Source organism: Mirounga leonina, unplaced genomic scaffold, assembly GCF_011800145.1.
Source record: "Mirounga leonina isolate KUSES-001 unplaced genomic scaffold, KU_Mleo_1.0 Mir_152, whole genome shotgun sequence".
Taxonomy (NCBI): domain Eukaryota; kingdom Metazoa; phylum Chordata; class Mammalia; order Carnivora; family Phocidae; genus Mirounga; species Mirounga leonina.
Genome location: NW_023270380.1, coordinates 6817706 through 6839313, shown reverse-complemented (window position 1 = coordinate 6839313; position 21608 = coordinate 6817706). Strand labels below are relative to the sequence as shown.

Genomic DNA, 21608 nt, shown 5'->3' with positions numbered 1-21608 from the left:
ATGTGTATACACACACTTTAAAAAAAAAAATAAAGTGCTGGATGCTTCTGCCTGATGAATTAAGTTCTGAATTAGCTTTAATATTTGCTAAAATGCATGACTTGGCAAAATCCTCATGGACTTAATCAGTACTGGGGCTCCAATTACAGTTACACCTGGAGATGCCACTAAATGTCAACACGGTGTTCCCCCCACCCCATAATCTTAGGAGAGCTCCTGAATGTAAAAGAGAGGACAGGCATGCCTCACCCTGACCATGAGAACTACCGTTTTGCCTCAATATCCCATGGTCACAGCACCCATTGCCCTAGAGCATCCCACAGGGGGCATGGCTACTCTGACCCCATAAATTAATATTCAGTTTTTACAGTTAGAAGTTGACTTGACAAAATGAGACCCCATAGACCTCTTAGTTCAAATAACTGATATGGCCCAATGTAAATTAAACAGGACCTTCAAAAATCAAAACTTAATTTAAGACCTGATGAGTGAAAGAAAGGCTGATTATCTACTGCTTCTCCATTTAACAGTTGAATTTGGCCTCTTCTTAAACCCGGAAGAAAACAAATGGCACCTCAAAGTGCATTACTGCAACCTTAATGCAGTGGTCCCATCCTTTAAAGCCCCATACCTGATGCCCAGTATTATTGAAATTACGGACTCCATCCCATCACCACTAGTAAATATGTGGCTATTAGAGATTTGGCTAATATATTCTGTCCGGAGTCTGCTTTAGCACCCTCTCACTGCAGTGTGCCTTCATCTGCAAAGGCACCCACACAGGGTGACCAGGCTACCCACGGGTTACCTAACAACCTTGTCCTACCGCATGGCCTTTGCAGGCAAGATCTTAACTACACCCAACCTTCTCCAGGACCACGGGTATGACATTACAGGGATGACATCCTCCTCGGAGGACATCCATTTGACATAGTCATCCAAGCCATAGAAATATCCATAAAAGAGCTCACAGAAAGGGAACGGGACATTGCCCCCCAACACAGTGCGCTGCCCTGCCAACTTGGTTAAATTCCTAAGACTCTTCCTTACCGGAAGAGTTCCATCTCTGACGCCGCCAATAAAGAGTTATGGAGCCTCTCAGTACCTACAAGTTAAGACAAGTCCAATATCTTTTAGTTCTTTTGGAACTCTGGAGGCAACATATTCCCCCATTTACAGACTTTACTTACTTTCATTGCTATAGTTACTTGCAAAGTGGTCCACCATAAATTTGGCTCCCTCCAACAAAAGTCTACGAGCATTCTCAGAGACCCCTTCATTGCCAGGGTTTCAACAACCTCTTCATATTCCTCTTGAAGTCCCCAGACCACCCATGATAGCCATAAGTTGTCCACATGCTTCTGATGCAAGGAACTGCCCTCCTAGGCCCTTCTCTCTATATACCATTAGAGCAGCAATTGCTGGCTGCATGCTAAGCTCTTCTGGAAATAGAGGCTCTCACTGTGAGCCTCCATGCCCTGCTGCCCATTATGCCTTGGGTCACAGAAACAGAACCGCACAAGCTTGACATGGCTACTGAGGCCTTGCTACTGAGTGGAGCAAACCCCGGACCCTCTGGCATATTCCACCCACGGGAGGGGGCATCCCCCACTATCCTCAGTCTCTTACCAGATGCCATGATGCTGGAAGAGGCTACTCTTCTCTGATGCCTGGGTTACCTGGGGCGGGGGGCCGGGGAGGGGGGGAGTCCCTTCAGATCAACTGAGTGAATAGCAGTGGGAGTTTGTAGACACTAAAGATGAGATCACCACCATTATACACGATGGAGCTCATGGATAGTTGTGCTTTCCAGCCCTTTCAGGATGTCCCTGATAACAGATGGGATTCAAGGGTCAGCACAACTGGCCAAACTTCAGGTTGTCATCTTAGTGCTGGATGCCCTGGTCAACAAATGGTCCCATCAGCAGCATCATTATTTTATTATTATTATTATTATTTTTACAAACTCTTGAACCATTGCCTAAGACTTGTCCACTCTGGGGTAAAGAACTCTGGGAATCTCTTGCCTCACAGATGAACAGAATATAAATCAAGGCGACAGATGTCTCTACCTAAAGTAAGCCCACAATATAAGGCCTCGCTAGAACACTCTCTATCCCCTCGGAGCTCCAGACATTACTGGATAGGGACCAAGATGTTCATTTCACTTCTCAAATAACGCCTGGTTCTAAAAGGAGCCATTTGATGCAACTTCCATCTACTCTATAGGCAACAGGTTCCGTCGAAAGGTAGAATGGGCTCCTCACAGAATTCCTGTTTTAGTTACAAAGTGCAAACAGAACCCCTGCCTGGTGTCACTCATGCCAGAGGCATTGGTTATATCGATTCATGCCCTCTGGGGCCATGCCCTCACTACCCCCATGCCATACCACATGGCCCATTCTCTCCTGGTCAAGTGCCTGTTTTGCTATTTAGGGAGGCCCTTCTCTACCCTGTAAGTCTCAATCGTCACTAAGATTTAAATTGATGTCAAGAAACCGCGGAGTCAACTGGGGTATAAGATCTAAGATTAGACTCAATATTATGTGCTGTCTTGACATCTGGTGAAATCAGGAGGACCTCGAACGGCCTCGAACCGCACTCTGCTCTGTGGATAAGGCCCCCTAGCTAAACCCAAGCCACAGTCACCACATACCCCTGACTACTGAGTTTCAGTTCCCTGCCAGCCCACAGAATTACTCAGACGGGCCAATCACATCCTCCCTGGGGAACCAGGGCGTTCCATCCTCTTGCCACCCTTTCCACCTGCAGTCCCTGGTTGTTCACGCTGTTCCCGAGGGCAACCCTCTGTGACCCTGCATGGCTTGCAGCGTCCCCCTCCCCCAGGCCGTGAGGATAAGTGACTCATAAACTGCTGTCCATCTCCTCTGTCCAGTGCCAGGTACGTGTGGCCGTCCGCCTAACCCCAGGGCAGGATCCTTCCCTCACCAGCCGGGTGAGTGAGCGGCACTCCAAACACATTCCCCTCTGCTTAACCCTGCATCAGATTCCACTGTGCTCATTTGCTCGTCTGACATTTGACTAAGCCTGGCAGACAGCAGAGAGTGGGATTATACCTGTCTTCATAGCTCAGCCTCCTAAAAGACAAGCAAAGTTATGTCAGCTCTATTGTCAAAGTGGGGTTTGCTAGGGAAAGTCAAAGGAACCCGAAATGCACGGGCCATGTTGAACACCTTTTAAAAACTTGACTTGGGGAAGAAACCTCCATTCTTAGGTTGTTTGACATGTGTTAACTTCACAACTCCCGGCTTGTAGTGGCCCAAATGTGTGAAAAATTGATTTTGGTCCCAGCAGCTTTGAATCTTTGTAGAATTCAATACTGCACTCTAAACTTGAAAGCTGAGAGACACACAGAACATTATGAAAGAAAGGTTCATGCAAACCTTGAAAGTTATAAAGCTTTAAAGAAAGAATCATGAATCAGGGGCCAACAGTTAAGACTGAATGAGAGATTGGTTGATTCATCTCTTTCTTACATTCATTAACATTCATTCACCTATTAAGTGCCAGGCTGCTGGGGCTGCATTCATGGCCTCCTACTCGATTCCAACTAAAGGACATTTTTCCCCTTAATAGTATTATCTGAGAAATTTAAACTAAAAGCATGGATTTTCACTAAGATTCTACACGTATCTTTTGAAGCAAGAGCAGTAGAGATCTTGCCTTGGCCTGTGCTTCTCAAGATACAGTGCCCAGGGTGCCTGGGTGGCTCAGTTGGTTAAGTGACTGCCTTCGGCTCAGGTCATGATCCTGGAGTCCCGGGATCGAGTCCCGCATCGGGCTCCCTGCTCGGCAGGGAGTCTGCTACTCCCTCTGACCCTCCCCCCTCTCATGTGCTTGCTCTCTCTCATTCTTTCTCTCTCAAATAAATAAAATCTTAAAAAAAAAAAAAAAGATACAGTGCCCAGCATTGTGGCATCGAAAGCACCTGCGTGGTTAACAATGCAGATTCCCAGGCTCCACACCAGACTTCCTTCACTGGAATTTCGGGGCCCCCAGAAATCTGACATCCAACGGGCATCCCACAGAATTCTGATGCACTACGGCAAAAAGTAACAGATGTGTGATTTCAGTCACACTGATTCTCAGTAGGGCTACTGTCATAACGGTCAACCCAGCATTTTTGTAAAAGCGTGGTTTTTTCCTCCCCAATATGAGGATAACTTGAACTTACATAGTTACTTTTGTGAAGTGGTATCCCAAACACTCCTGTGGTCATATCCCTCTCTCTCCTCTCTGCCCTCCCCCAAAGGAAAAAAAATTGTGCAGGATGGGGGTGCCTGAGCAGCTCAGTTAGTTAAGCGTCTGCCTTCGGCTCAGGTCATGATCTCAGGGTCCTGGGATCGAGCCCCGCGTCCGGCTCCCTGCTCAGCGGGGAGCCTGCTTTTCCCTCTGCCCCTCCCCCCCAGCTCATGCTCTCTCACTTTCTCACTTGCTCTCTCTCAAATAAATAAATAAAATCTTTTTCAAAAATGGTGCAGGATGGTCACCTTTGTATTCAAACCATATAATTTGGGGGAGGAGGGAGTTTATTGTAACAGGAGTCCCAGTCAAGGTTGAGTGGGAGGCAATGAACTTGGAATGAGCAGGACCAGGACATAGCAAATCATGCAGGCAGGAGGGGTGTTTGGTTTCCTCTTAGAACAAGGAAGCCTATTAACAAAATGCTATCAATCAATGAGGGGAGAGATCATATAAAATACAACATATTGGCTTGTGAGTTTAGGGTAAACATTTTTACTTCCGAATTATTTTAGTGAATATCTTCATATTTATTTTTCTAACTTTTTCAAACTGAACCACTACTTATACATATAGTTAACAAACTGTTCTAAAAGGTCCCCCCCAAATCATCTATGTTTGAGTTCAGATGCCTCAAATTTAGTAACTATAGAATTAGTCTACTTTATTTCTCTTTAACTTAAAATTCATCACAAATTTTTTTTGAACAATAAAAGAGAAGAGCAGGAACCATAGAGAAAAAGATGATAAACTCTTGACTGATTTATGATGTATTTATGTGCAATAATTTCCCCTCACTGGGAACAGTGGCTCAAAAATCAGAATTTTTTTCCAAACACATTTTCTCTCAAATTGTGAAGAGTCATAATTGCTTCAGAACACTCAAGCCAGCAGTTTCTACAAGATATCAGGAGCTCTGTGATATAAAATAAGCTTCACTCATGTCACAAACTGCATGATCTCATCCTTTTTAACGGTTGTGTAATATTCTACCACATACACACACACACACACACATCTTTTTCATCCATTCATCTGTCAGTGGACACTGAGGTTGCTTCCTTATCTTGGCTATTGCAAATAATGCAGCTATAAACAGAAGAGCACATATATCTTTTCAAATAAGTGTTTTCGCTTTCTTTGGGTACATACCCAGTAGTGGAATTACTGAATCATATGGTAATTCTATTTTCACTTAAGGAACCTCCATACTGTTTTGCACTATGTCCGACCCCTGAAACTAATGTAACATTGTGTCAACTATACTCAAATAAAAAAAATTAATAAAATAAGCCTCACTCTTAAATTAGTCCTGAGTTTAGTGCCTGCAGATTCTCAGAGAACAGCTCTCAGAAAAGAGTCCTAACAAAATGAACCCCCTGAAATCTCTAAAATCAGGGGAGGCAGAAGCTACACATTTGTTCTCGATAAGAAAACAAGTTTAACAACATGTTTCATCTCAAAAACATGCTGATTACTGGAGTTACATTAGATTTCCACTGTTGATTTATGGTGAAAACACATAATTCAGAACCACTCTAGTCTGGACGGCATGAGGAATAGCTTTATACTGCCCATGAATACAGTAGGAATATACTAGAAGCATAATAAAGATTTTGTGAAACATGCTTAATCTGCTTAAGAAAATAAATTTTGAAAACTTTTTAACCATATGGAAATTGTTCAAGCTAATTACAGGTAAATCCTCTGTTAAATATAGCAGGACCCCCTAAAATTCACTTAAATGTTAGAGTCCAAGTTTGGACTTAATTAGATTATATTTACTTTTAAATCTATACATTGGCCCCATTGGTAGGTTTTAAAAAAATACTAGCAGATATCAAGTCATAGATATTATTATTATTTAAAGATTTTATTTATTTACTTGACAGAGAGAGAGACAGCGAGAGAGGGAACACAAGCAGGGGGAGTGGGAGAGGGAGAAGCAGGCTTCCCGCTGAGCAGGGAGCCAGATGCAGGGCTCCACCCCAGGACCCTGGGATCACGACCTGAGCCGAAAACCAAGAGTCAGATGCTCAACCAACTGAGCCACCCAGGCCCCCTTGGGGTAAGTTTTTAAACTTCTAGACATTATGTATAAGATGATGTGTTTCTTTAGAGATAAGAAATCATGTGCTTAATTATACTGTTCTCTGTGAATAAGGATAGAAGAAAGATCTAGTCACATTTCTCATAAACGTGGTTTTCACAGTCATGTTACTTGTAAAATCTTCACCAGTTTAATTAAGGTTTTGTAAATCTCAAATTCCAGGAGAAATCCAATAATACCATTATTATTGTATCAGGTGGCTAAGCAACCAGTCTTTTTTCCCTTTTTTTTTTCCAAAACAGGAAATCACTTTCAAGGGTGTTAAAAAAGATCTTTAGATAGGGCAAGACATGACATTGCATTTCCAGAGTCACTGTAGCTCAGTGGTTGTCTCAAGCAGTGCTGTTTTTGCCACGGGGCTGGAAAAGCATCCTCAAGCCTGATTTTGCACATTTCCGTGGCCAGATTTCCCTCCACCATCTGATGCTTGCCTGTGTCAGGCACCGTCCTGGACTAATTTCACTGGATTCTCACTAGTGTTCTGGGAGGAGGAGAACACTGTCCTTCCTGCACTAGGAGACAGGGAACTGAGACCCTGACATGTGGAACCACCATTCTGAGGGCACTCAGAGTCCAGCTGGTGGTCTGGCTACAGTTTGGTTCTCTTGTCTATATGCCTCCCTGGTGGACACACCAAATCCTTGAAGCTTCTTAGGTTAAAGTGAGGTCTGCTTCCCAACCACTCAGGTATGCATTTACACACAGGTTCCTGGGCCTGGCCCCAGACCTACCACATCGTGATTCTAGAGCAGCTGGGCCCAGAATCTGGATTTTAAACAGCTCCCCCCCACCCCCACCCCCGATAATTCTTCACTGCACACTGAAGTCTAAGGAACACCACCTGAGACTGCCTCCCATCTGTCCCTGGTCGCCTGGCTTGCATCTTCCACCTCCTGGCTGAACTAGAGAATCAAATCGCAGACTGGAGGATTCAGGACACTTAGAGTCATTCACCAACAGGGGAAAGGAGGAAGGGAGCTTGCCAGAAGCCTCCCCGAGCACAGCCAGGATTTGGACTCAAACCTGGCCTTTGATCTCTTTTCCCTACATCACTGCCACTCCCAGGGCATGCACAGGGGGGCAAAAGGAATGAAACACTAGCGGTGTAATTTCTGGGTGTAAGGGGAAGAGTCTGGCGAGTAAAGACTGGAGGAGGGAGGGGAGCCTTGGCAGAACACCGCACTTAACCTCAGGTGGACCCTGGCGGGGAGTGCCCTCCCCACCCTCCAGTCGGGTGACCCTATGACTACCCTATCACAAGGACTGCCAGGAAAACCCACATTAGTGGGTGCTGGGAAGTCCTACCTCTCCAGGAACCTGGGGGCCCCAGCCGTCTCTGAAGCTGGTCAGATCGGATGGTCCCCCACCCCGTCCGTCCACCCCTCCCTCTCTGGCTTGTCAGCAGAGCACAGGGGAAATGCTCCAGGAGGGCAACCAGAAAGCCTCCACAACAGACATGGCTCTGCAGACTGCCCCACGGAAGAAATTAGGAGAGGCTAAGCCTAGCCATGTCTATGCCATGGCTAAAACATTAGTCCATGAACTACAAAAGATAGGTTTTTTGGGGGTTTCGGGTTTTTGGTGGTTTTTTTTTTTTTTGCTTTTTGCTTTGGGGCCTGACAAGCATCCTTTGCCCCTCTGTCTAGTAACAGAAGCCTCTTTCCTGTGGTTTGCGTGGAACTAACTCCATGCCCTCCCCCACCCAACCTCAAGGCGCAGACCTGACCAATGTCCTCCATCCTCCTGATGGCAGCAACTGATTCACGGATGGCCACATGACCCAAACTCCCCGAATGACTGTCATCTCTAGAATTGTGCTGTGGGCGCTAGGGGGGCACCATCTTGACGGGCACCACGTACAACTAGAGGTGTCGGTGACCTCTTGATCTCCCACCATGAAGGGAAAGCCTGCCCCAAAATGGAGCCAACACAGATGAAGACAGAGCCAATGAGAGACACAGAGAGACTGAGCCTGAGAGCATCCTTCAAATGCCCAAAGACCCGAAGCCAGTATGTCTCCCCTCCCTTTTTAAAATCAGCTTGAGTTAGGTTTCTGTCACTTGCAACCCAGAGTCCTGGCTCTCTTCACTTTATGCATCTTAAAAACACCATAAGGATTTAATGTATAATTTGTAATGAAATAATTTATAGACTTTAATAAGAAAATCCATGCCTGAGACAATCAACAAGTCAAAAGCTAAAGTTTCAGTCTGTTTCTGTTTAACAACTTTAAGTAATAAGAGATGACTTTGACTAGTGCTTTGTTCAAGATCTTAAAATAATCACAAGTTCAAGTAGTTATATTAAGTGTACATACCTTTAGGGAGTCCCGTATCTTGAATGGGGTATTTGTCTGACTGTGGAAACCAACAAAAGAAGAGAGTTATTTTTAAAGCCCATAGCTCAGTTATAAGAGCAAAGTGAAAAGAAAGCTTTGTTTGGGGAAAGTCATAATTTTAGTTTAAAACCTTGCAAGTTTCTAGCCTTGGATTTATCAACAGGCCTGACCCATTGCTTATTTTTATCCTCGGCCTATAAAAATGAAATCAAGGTTGACAAGAAGTTAATGTTGGAACATGAGACAGAATAAGCCTTCTAAACTTCCTCAGCTCTGACCACTAAACCACACTTCCTCTTTTCTGAAGTGCTATGCCCCACACCCACCCCCCATTTCCTGTCATTTAAAACTGAGGAGCATTTGCTTTTGTGAATTATGGGGATAGATCCATTTCTTGTCCCCATTTCTGTGGCATTCCTTTGGGTCAACAAGCCTGTGGACCAGGGAGTACTCACTCTTGTAGAGCTCTGTTCTGGGTTGACTAGGACAGGATTCAAAAGCCAACCAGCCTACCGACTGCACAAAGATCTACAAAGATCTACTCATCATGTATAATTATACACAGCTTGTCAGTGCACTGGATGGAGGCAGTACCATGGGAGGGAATTCAAAATAGCAAAGGCTCTTGCAATCATGTATTTCTTTCTTGGTACCTCCATGCAGGTATTCCGGAAACTTTGACTTCCGATTAAACTTTGACTTCCCTGAGAGGAGCGGGAATGTGCCCAGTCTCCCCATCCTGTCCCCTAACCCCTGCTCAGCTCCCACTCCCCATCTGGGCCTTTGGGTCCACGCCCTCCAGCCTTAAAAAAAAAAGGGCTGCACCTTCCAAATTGCCTGTAGGTCTCATGCATGTCTTCCTCCAACAGAGGAGAAAAAGAAACAAATGTGGAACCAAGGATTTTGCTTTAAAACCCCTTCCTTGCAGTTTCTTTGGAGCTGAACAGTGAAGTTTCCAAACCTCTAGAAGCCTCGAACTCCTCTTCCACAGAAGAACACGATCAATCAGTCATCAATCATGGAGAACTTAAGTCAAATTCTCCCTGAGACTAAATTCTTCTAGTCTGTTCCGCAGAGCACGGAAAACACACCCATACTATAACACTTCTCAGGCTGTTTCTAAAGTACAGACTTGCCTATTTCCTCAGATAAAGTCAGAGTTTTTCCAAAAAAAGGAACTATGATCTTTGCAAACCCACACTTTGACTCAGTGCCAAATAAGCATCTACCAGAAGTCGACGTGAAGGGCCCAACAGACTGGAGCAAATGCAGGTTTCCTGGAAGGACTGACATTTGAGCTAGGCGTGGAGAATGCCCATGAACTTGGGTGACCAAGAGGAAGAGCACGGTGGACACAGAGGAGCAAGTCCAGGTGGTGTGAAGGGTGACAGGTGTAGAAGCCGAGATGCGCGCTAGAGAGGGACAGGGATGGATAGGAAATGAGGGGGCCAGTTTACATGGAAGATTCTGGAAGTGAGGTGAAAAGATTTAGGTGGGTGCCATTTCAGGTTCTTGGAAGCTTGGACCATCAAACTTTGCTTTGTGCCCAGCATTGAATATGGGATGACATTCAATACAGTCTTGCAGGAACTCACACAAGCAAATAATTCTGGCATGGTGTGATAAAGAGTAGGGGTTGGGTTGTGGAGAAAGGAGACCCCAAGGCCCCAGGGTGAGGCAAAGAAAGCATCACAGGGGAGGAAGCACAGGAGTTCCTTAGGGGAGGAAACTGGGAGATTTTCCTCATGGGACAGAACAGTGTTAGCATCCCTGGAAGGTGAGAAGGCGTGGGGTGTTTCAGGAGCAGCAAACAGCTACACTCAACTGGCTCATCAGGAGGGATGCTGAGATCAGGTCATGGATGACCTCATCTGCTATGTTGAGGAGTATAGGCTTCATCCTGGGAGCACCTGCAATGTCATGGGCTGACATGCGTCCTCCCAAAAAGATCTGTTGAAGTCCTAACCCCTGGTCCCTCCAAATGTAACCTCATTTGGAAATAGGGTCACTACAGACTTAGCAAGAGGACTAGTGAAGATGAGATCATACTGGAGTAGACTGGAGCCTCGAGTCAATAGGACTGTTCTCCTTACAAGAGAAGAGATGCAGAGATGCAGACCCACAGGGAGAATCCGGCCACTTGCCAAGGCAGCGAGGGCACTGGAGGGATGCAGCTGAAAGCTGAGAACCACCAGGGGTTGCCGACCACCACACAGACCAGCAGAGATGAGAAAGGATTCTTCCCCACCGGTTTCGGAGGGCGGACAAGGGCCCTGGCCCTCCCAACCTGCAGATGTGGTGGGGGGGCACTTAGGTCACCCGCTGTGTGGTCCTCTGTTGTGGCAGCCCCAGCAAACTGACCCAGGGAAAGTTTGGGGAAATCACTGTGCCCTGGCACAGAGAAGTGAGCGGGGGGGGGGGGGGGGACCCTAGGCGAGAGGGAAGGAGAACCTGATGTTGGCAAGAGAGTGGGAGTCTGAGAGCAGCGCAGTTTGGGCTCTGGGGAAGGGGACCGGAAGGACAAACGGAGTGCACTTTCTAGCGCTGAAGGTTCTCATTCAGGACTACAGCACGGGGAATGGTGAGCGATAGCCACAGGGCCGGCCCACGCTCTGTCTTTCTGGAATGTAGGGACAGGGGATGTTTCCATACTGATTTCCACCGTGCGTCCAGCTTTGTCCCCCACGCTGTCCCTTAGCAAAATGTGCAGTGGGGACTTGAGACATAAGGACAAACACCTCAGGTCTTCAGGACCCTGAGGTGCCTCGTGAATCACCAAAGACTTCAGGATATTTCATCGAATTATATTGTCTAATGATATTGTTGTGTGTATTTTATGTCATTCTAACTAAATTAGTTAATCAGAATTTTTCATGGACTGGGCGGTTCCTCTCCTCCAAACACTTTTTTTTTTTAAAAGGAATGTGTCACACCCTATATGCATAATAACACATGTGATGTTGCCAGAGGCATGGATCTGGTCATAAGCAAGAGGCGGTTCCATATCGGCGAGCAGGGCTCCCATCTGGGTGATTTTACACAAATCCGTTAACACTCATCACTTCATCTGTAGAATGGGGTGGCTGTCCTACCATCTCAGTGATTATTTGGAGGATGAAGACGATGTATGTGAAATCCTTGGTAAACCTTCAGCAGCAGACACACCACGGACTGGTTCTGGGAGGACAGGGCAGGGACCTGAAGCCAGCTGCTGGGTCTGCATCCTGCCTGGGCTGCTTCCAAGGTGGGCCACTTACCCCAACCCCTGTGTCTCAGCTGTTCATCTATGAAATGGGCAGAGCTTATCTTATAGGGTTGTTGCATATGTGAACCAAACAGTGTGTGCCCAGCTAGCCAATGGGCAGCCCCCAGTTAACTGTACAGTAGTCCTGTTTTTTCCTTCATCTCACATTAAATATTTTGCATTTTGAAGAGGAGGAAGTTAAAAGGAGCCAGGTAAGTATTTAAAACAGACAAGTATACAAAGGCCTGATATAATCTAAGAAGATCACAAGAACAGAATCTAATACCATTTTTAGCCCTGAGAAACCCAAAGTTTATTACATCACAGAGAACACTGTGATAAAGACATTTATCTTGGGAAAACCTTACTTCAAGGTTTCTGATCTTCGTGTAAATACTGAGCAATAAAAATGTAACAAAGGGAAAAAAGGATTAACAAGAGTTGTCACCATTGATGTAAAGATTGTAACCTACCATGTTAAAGGATAAAGTGCTAGGGTCCGTGTCTTCCACCGGTTCCTTTGCCATATGATCTGTAAGAAAAAACAAAAACAAAAACAAATGGAGAGTATTTTCTTTAAGAGCACAGATGTGTCCTTTGAGAATTATCTTCATATCCATGCAAGCTGCCCTAGTCAGGCTTGAGAAAAACGTACTTTCAACCATTACTAGAAACGAAATAGGAAGGAATGGGGTCAGACGGCACCAAGAAAGAGATTAAGACAAACTTTATTTTAAAAAAACACCATACTTTGAACAGTTTACCTGTAGAGATCTACAGACACTCGGAGTTATATATAACCATGGATTATGCAAACATGGTACCCATGACTCTTTGGTATTATTTGATTATAACTTTGAGCAGGGATGACATGATCCTGATTTCTCCTTCTCTCCATGTTTCCCACTCTTCTGTAATGCTTTTTTAAATTATTTAAAAATATTAAGCTTCTGGCTGTGGTTTAGGTAATTTAATAAAGTCAGCAACTTCCCAGGATCATTATCTAAGTGATTTTGACTTCCCAAGATTTTGCTTCTTATTTACCACTTGTTGCATTTAAGAAATTGAATGAGGAAAAACAGAAAAAGGTATAGGCCTTGGTCGAGGCCACCACTAGATCTTAAGAATTTATTCAAAGCAGAAAAGAGCCCTCCCATTCCAAGACACTTGCCCAGACATCTGCCGGAAAACTATGTTAATAAAGAACCAAATCCATTTGAGTGGGGGCCTCTAGATTTGTGCAGTGCACAACCTAAGAAACCCTAAGTGGAAGCCTTAAAGCAGCCAAGAGTCAACTTAAGTTGAATTAAGTATACACTGTGGACCAGGCACCAGGCCCAGGAAATGCCTTTGGGTATCAAAACGAGCATATCAAGATGATTTACTGATATATTAATTTGTGTTTGTTCTCCCTAGATGTCTCCCTTCTAGAATGTGTCTGGGCTTTTCACAGATCTTTGCCTGGCAGGTGTTGACAATGCCCAAAGGAGAAGCAGTGTGAAGGGAACATCTCTCTGTTTTATGACAGCCTATTAACTGGAGAGATTAGTGGCCCAGAGGAGTGGGGACAAACGGAGACAGCCTTCTGCCAGTGTCCTCCCATGGAGTGGGGGATAGACGTCTGCAGCCACATGAGTGGGACTGTGCCCTGGTCCCTGGCAGGGCCCAGAGGTAGCAAGGCCACATCAGGGGATGCACAAGGGGGACTTCCCCGCCCTAGCAAAGAAACCCGTGATTTGTGCCTGGCACAGATGCAGAGGGCTGCTGGATCTCAAGGGTCTTCTAAGGCTCAGACCCCGAGGGTATCGATGCCTAGCAAGATGCCACCCTAGTTATCCCAGCACCACATCCTCCTGGATTCCTGTGTGACGCTAAGGAGGGGCCCAGGGCCCCATTTGGACTGAGATGGAATTTCCTGGCAGCCCAGTAGGATATAGACTCGAACATGGAGTTAAATCCATGTAAAGAAATTAAGAGCCACTTGTGGTGCTAATTCCACTCCGAGTTTGCAGGATTTCTGCGGCCCAAGTAATAGGCACTTAGACCGCAGAGCACTCAGTGTTCAGTAACGGAAGCGCAGAATGATACGGAAACAAGAGGAGGAGCCCATGCCCAGCCTTGGGTGTGGGGGGTGGGGGGCGGGGAGCAACGGGGCAGAAGAGCCTGCAGGGGAACTGACAGCAGAGCCTGGAAGGATGAGCTGAAGTGAGCCAGGAGAAGGGGAGGGACAAGCATCGTAGGTAGAGGGAACAGCATGGGCAAAGGCCGAGAGATGAGAAAGAACACGACATACTAGTGTACTCCAGATATGTCCAGCCAAACTCACCGAGTTTGGTTTTTGAGTTTTGCCTTTCCATCCTTCTCATTCTGGTTTCTGGCTGGGGAGAGGGTGGTAGACGCCACCTCAAGTTCCTTCCTCCTACCCCTCCTATCACAGCCTTGTCTCAACAATTCCATTTTCACTAGAGTGGAGCTGGATGTTAATACTTTAAAACATGCCCCCCATCAGGGGTGCGGTATGTATATTAGCAGGTACCAACAATGGAATTTCAGGTCCATGGGCTGTGCAGGAGCTGGGGTGTGTGTGTGGGGGGGGAGGCGGGGAAGTGGTTTCTAAATGACCCTCAACAGGGTCTGTGCAGATACCGCCCACTGTATCTATGACAAGTTAGTTTTGTTTCCTACAGAAAAATTAGCATGAGAGGAAGGAAATGGAGGACATGGCTGGGAAAGGCAGAATTACACCAAAAGGGGCAGTGAGGATGCCGACAGCACAGTTAAAAGGAAGGCAGACTGGGCTCGGATGCAGACCTTGGCTCTCCCAGCCATGCCACCGCTGAGCAGCAGTCTGGCCTTGAACAAGTGGAGGGGTGTGACTTTGGACGAGCCTCGCAGTGTGACCTTGGATGACCTCAGTGCTTGCTGCCTCAGGTTCCTTCCCCTGTAACCTGCAGTCAGGGGGCCCAGGAGATGGATGTTCTGGTCAGGCCGGGGGTGGGCACCCCGTCCACTCCCCTCAGACCCTGACCCTGCTTTGGGTTGTACCTGAGCATGTCTCCAGAGGCTGTGAGGTGAACAGGAAGGGCCAGGCCAATGACAGCACCTGTCTGGAGGCCCAAAGTCTCTTGCTTTGGTCTGAAATCCCTGAGAATAGATGGAACTTACGATAGGAAGGGCACAACGAATTTAGGTTTCTCATTTTCTGAGGCATGGCCGCAAGGCGAAAGGGCAGTCGGGAAAGGCAACGGGCTCGGAACCAGCCGTGGAGGCACTTTCAGGGCTTTTGATCACGTTCTCTGGAGCCTCTGATGTGGATCAGACCGTGGAGAAAGTTCTTGCAGGCGCGATATTGCCAAGTTCGCTCACAGACCCAGGCCCCCGTGGCGCCCGATGTGCTCTGCCCTGACCCTATGCCTTCTTCTGCCCGGAAAGTCCTTGTGGTTCGCACTCAACTGCCCTTGTTTGCAAGGCCCGGATGGCTGTGTACGGAAGAGATAATTTGGAGGAGGGCTGACCCTGGTTATCTGATACTGGCCTGGAAGTAGGAAGTTGTCCTAAAGCATTTCTGAGAGCTCTTAGAGCTGCACGGTTACAATATTTTTAAGTCTGAAATCAAATCGTTTATTTGGAAGCATTAAAAGGTTTATTTTTATAGGCCCCAGGGAACAGCAGGGGGTCCCCCAGGCAAGGCTCTGATATCAGTTGAGATATGAGGCACAGGAGGGGCCAAAACAGTAAGGGGGACCCTGGGAGCTCAGGCCAGGGCGGCTCTCGGCTGTTGCTCTGCTGTCCCGGGCAGTCCCCTCCTCCCAAAGCCACCTCGCCTCTCCTGGATCGGTCACTCTAAGCAAGGCACAGACCTCCCCAAATTAGCTGGCAATTGACCAAAAAGGATCTCACTGGTGGCAGCGAGGACGATGTTTAATTTATATGAACATCTTCTGGAGAGTTCTCAAAAGGCATGAGGCCCAGGGTGAACTCACGCAGCATGGCCCTTGGAGAGGGCACCTGGCCTTGCTCTTGGAGACTGAAGGTGAGAGCCAGCGAGGTAGGCAGGCTGCACGATCACTTGTTTCTCTGTCCCTAATCTGTAATATTCATGGGTGAACAGAGAGCCTCCACATGTCCTTCCGGATCTAAAGGTCCGTGAGTGGTGAGAAGCAGGGCCCCCGGGGGCAAAAGAGCATCTTCGGGCTAATGTCACTAGGACATAGGAAGCCAAGGTCCACAGCACCTTCATCTGAAATTCTGCTAGAGCTCCCACTTACCTAGTGCCCAGCCTGTGCCTGTTTTCCACTACTTTCAGAGGTTCTAGAAGTTCATGCACTGACCACCATTGAAAGTGGGGATAATCTCTCTGTCCAGATTTTCCGTTGTCACAAAGATGTCAGTTACAGGAGATTAGGGCCCACTCTAACGACCTCATTGTAACTTGACTGCATCTGTACAGACTCTAGCTCCAAATAAGGTCCCATTCTGAGGTACCGGAGTTAGGAGGGCAACAAGGTTTCTGGGGGGAAATGCAGTGCATAACAGCCCACTCTCTGGCCCCCCAAATTCATGTCCTTCCCATGTGCAAAATACCTTCACCCAACGTCCCCCAAAGCACTAGTCTTTCCAGCATTGACTCGAAGTCCAAAAATCTCAGCAGGCCTCATCCCCTCGAAGACCCAAATCTCACCCATAGAATCAGAACCGCCGACTACATCCCACAGCTTCTTTAGAAGCAACAATCTCACGTTTTGCAACACAGCCCCCCGTGAGCTGCCCAACAGCTGCACTGTTCCGTCCTGACATCTCCCTTCATTAGTCCCGGCAGCCATGGGCCAACAGTTCTGAGAGACAGTTTCTCCGAGGAAGTTCAAAGGCGGCCTCTGAGGATGTTCTTTGGAAGCCAATGAAGAGGGGAGCATGTCAGAGCTTCCTGCCCTTCCCGGGGCACCCAGAGCCAAGAGAGTGAGGCCTTGGGTGCTTTCTAGTGACGAATTCAAGGCAATTCTTCAAACTTGGGATTTCAGAGTCAACTTATTTTTCATTAGTGATTATTATTTTGTGTGTGTGTGTGCGATAGCTTTTCTTTTGACCTACGGCTGTTTTCATTCCTGGTTCTGAAGAAGCCCCAGAGTCCTAACCCTATTTGGGACTCTGAAAGCTCTTAGAGCCGCAATGCTGGGCGGTGGTGTGGATGCAGGATTCAATCTCTCCTCTTCCCTGATTCTGCAGCAGCCCCGCTCTGTCATCCTCAGACCAGGGGCTGAACAAGTGGAGGAAGGACCAGGGGCTCAGGAAGGTGCCCACCTAAGAGTGACTTCCCTGGAGGGTGGCCAGGCATTCAGTCAGGCTCATGCCTACAGAGGGGACAGAGCTGGAGGGGCCAGGGAAGGGGAGGAGGAGGGAAGAGAGGGGACAAAGGGACCAAAGAGGAGATTCAGACGAGGGGAAGTAATTGGGAGAGAGAGAAGAAAATCTAGAAGACAGGCATGTAAGAAAGGAAAAGAGATGAAGTGGGCATTGGGAAAGCACACCAGCAGGGAAAGAGAGAGGGAAGGGGAGAGGGAGAAGGGAGAGGGGAAAGGGAGAACTACAGCATGCCATGGCTCCCGGTGCCTCTGAAGAAGAGCTGGCTGGTCTGGCATGTCAAACACGGCGCTCACTCTCCGGTCCTGGTTTCTGCTCCCAGTGCTACTGGGCTTTGCCAGGAGGGCAGGCCGCCACCTGGGACCCACCTGAGCCCACAGGAGGGCTGGGAGAGTTAAGATGCCACCCGGCACCGTCCTGAGCTGCTCCCAGCCACCAGCCATGCCACGCGGTGCAAAAGGGACCCCAGAACAAAGGAAGGACACTTGCCCGCATGCCGGTGGCCCTGGGCACTCAGCTCATTGCAGCGAATCACACCTCCTCCTCAACCCAGGCTTTCAAAGCCTCTTTCTTCGTTCCTGGCTTTCACGTCTGTATGAACGTGAGCCAGATTTTATTCACCTCCGACAGACGATTCTGACTCATCCCGTGTTAGATTTTTATTAGTGGCAGAGATAGAGTAAGATAGCAATCCTGCAACCAGCATGACTACTTTCCTTCTATGTGACCTCAACAGTCTTATATATTCTCTTAGTGTAAAAAGTTGTCTCTTTCCATGAAGCTCATAACGTGGATACAAACGTCCTCTTTTTTTAACCTGACAAGGTAAAGTCAGGGAACACATCTAAATTGATGAATACGTTTCTAAAATGTCAGTCCAAGAAAAGCTTCTTCTGCCCACAGTTTGAAGTGCATGTGGTGAAATTTGTAAATTCCTTCACTCACTTGGTGAGGCAATAAGGAGTTCACCTGGGCTTACTACGTGCCGAGCACTGTGTCAGGTGTTCTAGCTAAATGGACGCGCACCCCCTCCGAGAGCTTCAAGGCTAGCTGGGGAGAGACAGCAGGGATATAACCACAGCTGGAAATGGAGGCCAGTGCTAGATAAGAAAGAACAGGGTGCAAGGAGACTGCATGGGGCTTGTGAGCTCAAGTCTGAAGAGTAAGTAGGAGGTAACTGGAGTGGGGAGGGGAGGGAGATGAAGAGGGTCTTCCCAGCAATGAGAATCACCTGTGCAAAGGCTCCGTGGCAGGGGGGACGAGGGCTCTCCAGAGGAAAAAGGAGGCAGTGTGATTGAAGGGCAGAGAGGCAGGGACAGAACAGGCATCAGTCAGTTGGAGGGGTAGGGAGAGATGGATGTGAGGACTATGGACACCTTTTGAGGACTGAGAACCTGTTAGAAAACCAATGCAGGTTTCTAAGTAGACAAATGACAGGAACTGATATGTCTTTGAAAGGTCACTCTGGCTGTCTTTTGGCGAAGGGGTTGGTAAAAGGCAAGGGCAGGTGTGAACACCCCAGATGGTGAGTGTAGGAAATCAGGTGAGGGCGCATGGGAACTTGGTCGGGGGTGTACACGTGAAAATGGCCTTTAACAAGTTCCACAGATTGGTACCATCTGTAGCTTCATTACAGCGCTGGAGGGGTAGGTGGGTGTGTCCTGGAGGTTACAGAAATTACACGAGAAAGGGAAGTCATTTTAGATCTTTTTTCTTTTTTTAACTGGAGGAACCCTCACCTTATTGATAGAATTCCAAGTGGGAATAGATGGACATGAGGACCTCTTTGAGATGTCTGAATATTTTCTTTGACATCTTTCCAAGGGGCGAGGAGACTTCTACCTTAGGAGGCCTCTCCCCTCTTTGTGGCCAGAAAGATTTCACCTACAGACTTGCGTTCTTCCTCTTAAATTTAGTCAAAGAGACAGATTCCTTCCGAAGGACACCCTCCTATCATTCTACCCTCTCTTCACGCCTCACATGCTGGGATTTCCGAGACCTTTTGTTCCAGGTTGAGAGTATCCATTTTGGCAGGGCCGGGCTGACCAAGAACACCATCATGGGAAATCTAGATCCTGTAGTGCTATTACATAAGGTTACCTAAGACTGTATTAGCCACCCTGGTGGTCTCTTCACACTATGACTCACTGAAACTTTTTACACATTGTATCACTATTAAGCTGTAGTTCCTGAGCCTCATCTTCTCTGGTGCCATTAACTTTTAGGGGTCCAAGCGGACTTTACACTTGTCCTCATTCAGTGGATCCCTGTATCCCCAAGATCTTTCTGAATGCCTTTCACCATGATCCTTGAGATCTGAGATCATTGTTGGTAAAATCAGGCCCAATACTTCTTGGCACTTCATCCATTAGATTCTTGGAAGAGAAGGTGGATGTGGAGGTGAGTGGGGATCGGAGTGGGAGGATTTCTCTCTTCACTTCCCTTTCTGTTTTCCCAAATAATGGGTATGGGGGAGGGAAGGATATCCAATTTATTTATTTTCCATCTCCCATTGATACAATGTTTATCATTCCCCACTTGAAGAATTTAGATCTTTCTTTAGAATCTCCAGGAAACTCTCCCAAACCCAGCATACCACGATGCCAGTTCAGCTGTCTCCTCCTAACTGCTCAAGCCACAGCTTAATGGTGGAATGTTCAAGCCCTGCCCAAGCCCAAGCAATAAAATAGGAAACACGTTTATCTAAGCAGTTACGTGCAGTTCTGTATCTGTATATATGGTTCTCTCCCTGGCCCTTCCAACCTCAGCAAAACAAGAAAAAGCCCCAGTGTGCTCTGGGAAATACATCATTCATTCATTCCTGTGTTCAACAGTCGTGGTGGATCCCCCCGGCCAAGATTGTGGGAAAGCAAGGACAGAGAAATCCTGGAAGGTGAAGTTTGAGGAGGATTTCAAATTCAAGGAAGAGATGAAAGAACAATCTAGACTCCGTCCTCAGGTACACACAGTATTTTAAATTAAGGCTAGAACTAAAGACCACTCTAATTAAAGTCCTCTACAGGTGGGATCTCACTGGTGGGATCCGGCTCTCGCTTTCGTGTATACTAGTTTACGAAATAGCTCTGAGGGTCAATAGACGGAACAAAACCATTTAATAAAAGTGAAAATGAGGAGAGAAAAGGAGACCTGGGAAGGCATGTGAGTGGGGAGGAAGGAAGAGCCAGGGAGGAAAAAATGAAAATCATTCCTTGCGCTCTTGGCTGCCAGAGAGGTTTGAGGGACTTGTTTCAACCTGGGATCCCGAGTCCAGAACAAAAGCGGTGGGGCCACAGCGTGGGAAGAGGGCAGGAGCGTCCTCCGCACGCGTGGGGGTGACGAAGGATGGGGGCCAGCGCGCCCGCTCGCGGGGTGGGGTGGGGTGGGGTGGGGGGGACTTCGTGCCGCGCCCTCGGGGCCCCGGCGCTGCCGCCGTCCCCGGCCCGACCCCGCGCGAGCACGGGCGCGGCGCTGTGTCCGGGGGTCGTCCCGGGGGTCGCGGGAGGCTGGGCCCCGCCAGCCCCGCCAGCTCGCGGCCCGCGGTTCCCGCTCCCAGGGAGGGCGCGGCGCGGTGTCCCTTTACCTGCGCGCAGAGGGTCGTCCGGAGAAGCCATGGGGCGCGGTGGGGCAGACGGGCGCCCGAGCGGGGCTGCGCGGCCTCGGGGTCGGGCTGGAGTGCGGGAGGCCAGGGAGGGCTGCTCGGACGGCTCCTGCAGTTGCGACGCGCCCCTCCTCCTCCAGCACCTCCACCTCCTCCCAGACTCTCCGCCGCGTCCTCCTCGTGCTCACTTCCTGCTTCGGCAATTAGCAAAGCCCCTTCTCCGCGCCGCCGCCTCCCTCCCTCCCTCCCTCCTCCTCCTCCCTCCCTCCCTCCGGAGGCGCGGGCCTGGGCGCGGGGAGGGGGTGCCCCCGGGGGCCCCGAGCGTCGCCGGCAGCGGGCGTCCTTCCAGCCCCGCGCCCAGGCTCCGCGAGCTGGTGTCGGCGCGCGGCCCACGCGAGTGCTGTCCGGACTGGCTGCGAGGAAAGGATTAGCCCTAAAAGCCGGCTGCAGTCTCGGGTCGCTTTGGGGGGGGCTCCCTGATCGCGCCCGAGGCCGGGACGCAGCCTTCCCAACGCAGGCCTGGGCTGGGATGCCTGCCCGCGATCTGCTATTTAAACCGTCTCCTCGTCTTCAGGCAGGGTGGCACACCCGAATAACTTCGATCTGGATTTTTCTTTGTCGTTGGTTATTACATGACCTCCAGGGTAGGTGCTGCACAAAGGGAGTGAAAAGACACACACCCATACGGCCATTCTAG

The 21608-nt window shown here is 48.3% G+C and overlaps 1 protein-coding gene across 2 annotated transcripts in view; it reads right to left on the bottom strand.

Annotated features, from left to right (window-relative positions):
* Window positions 1–21085, bottom strand: part of LOC118012940 (ectodysplasin-A receptor-associated adapter protein-like) — a 131356-nt gene extending 110271 nt beyond the window's left edge. Inside the window, exons 1-3 of one of the 2 annotated variants that reach the window (XM_035008523.1) lie at window positions 20894–21085; window positions 12429–12487; window positions 8691–8730 (exon numbers count right to left, since the gene is read on the bottom strand). In XM_035008523.1, coding sequence (XP_034864414.1) covers window positions 8691–8730; window positions 12429–12487; window positions 20894–20924 — 130 coding nt within the window. In that variant the 5' untranslated portion in view covers window positions 20925–21085. The remainder of the gene's footprint in view (window positions 1–8690; window positions 8731–12428; window positions 12488–20893) is intronic. The other variant, XM_035008522.1, reaches the window with a different exon arrangement.
* Between the last annotated feature and the right edge of the window lie 523 nt (window positions 21086–21608).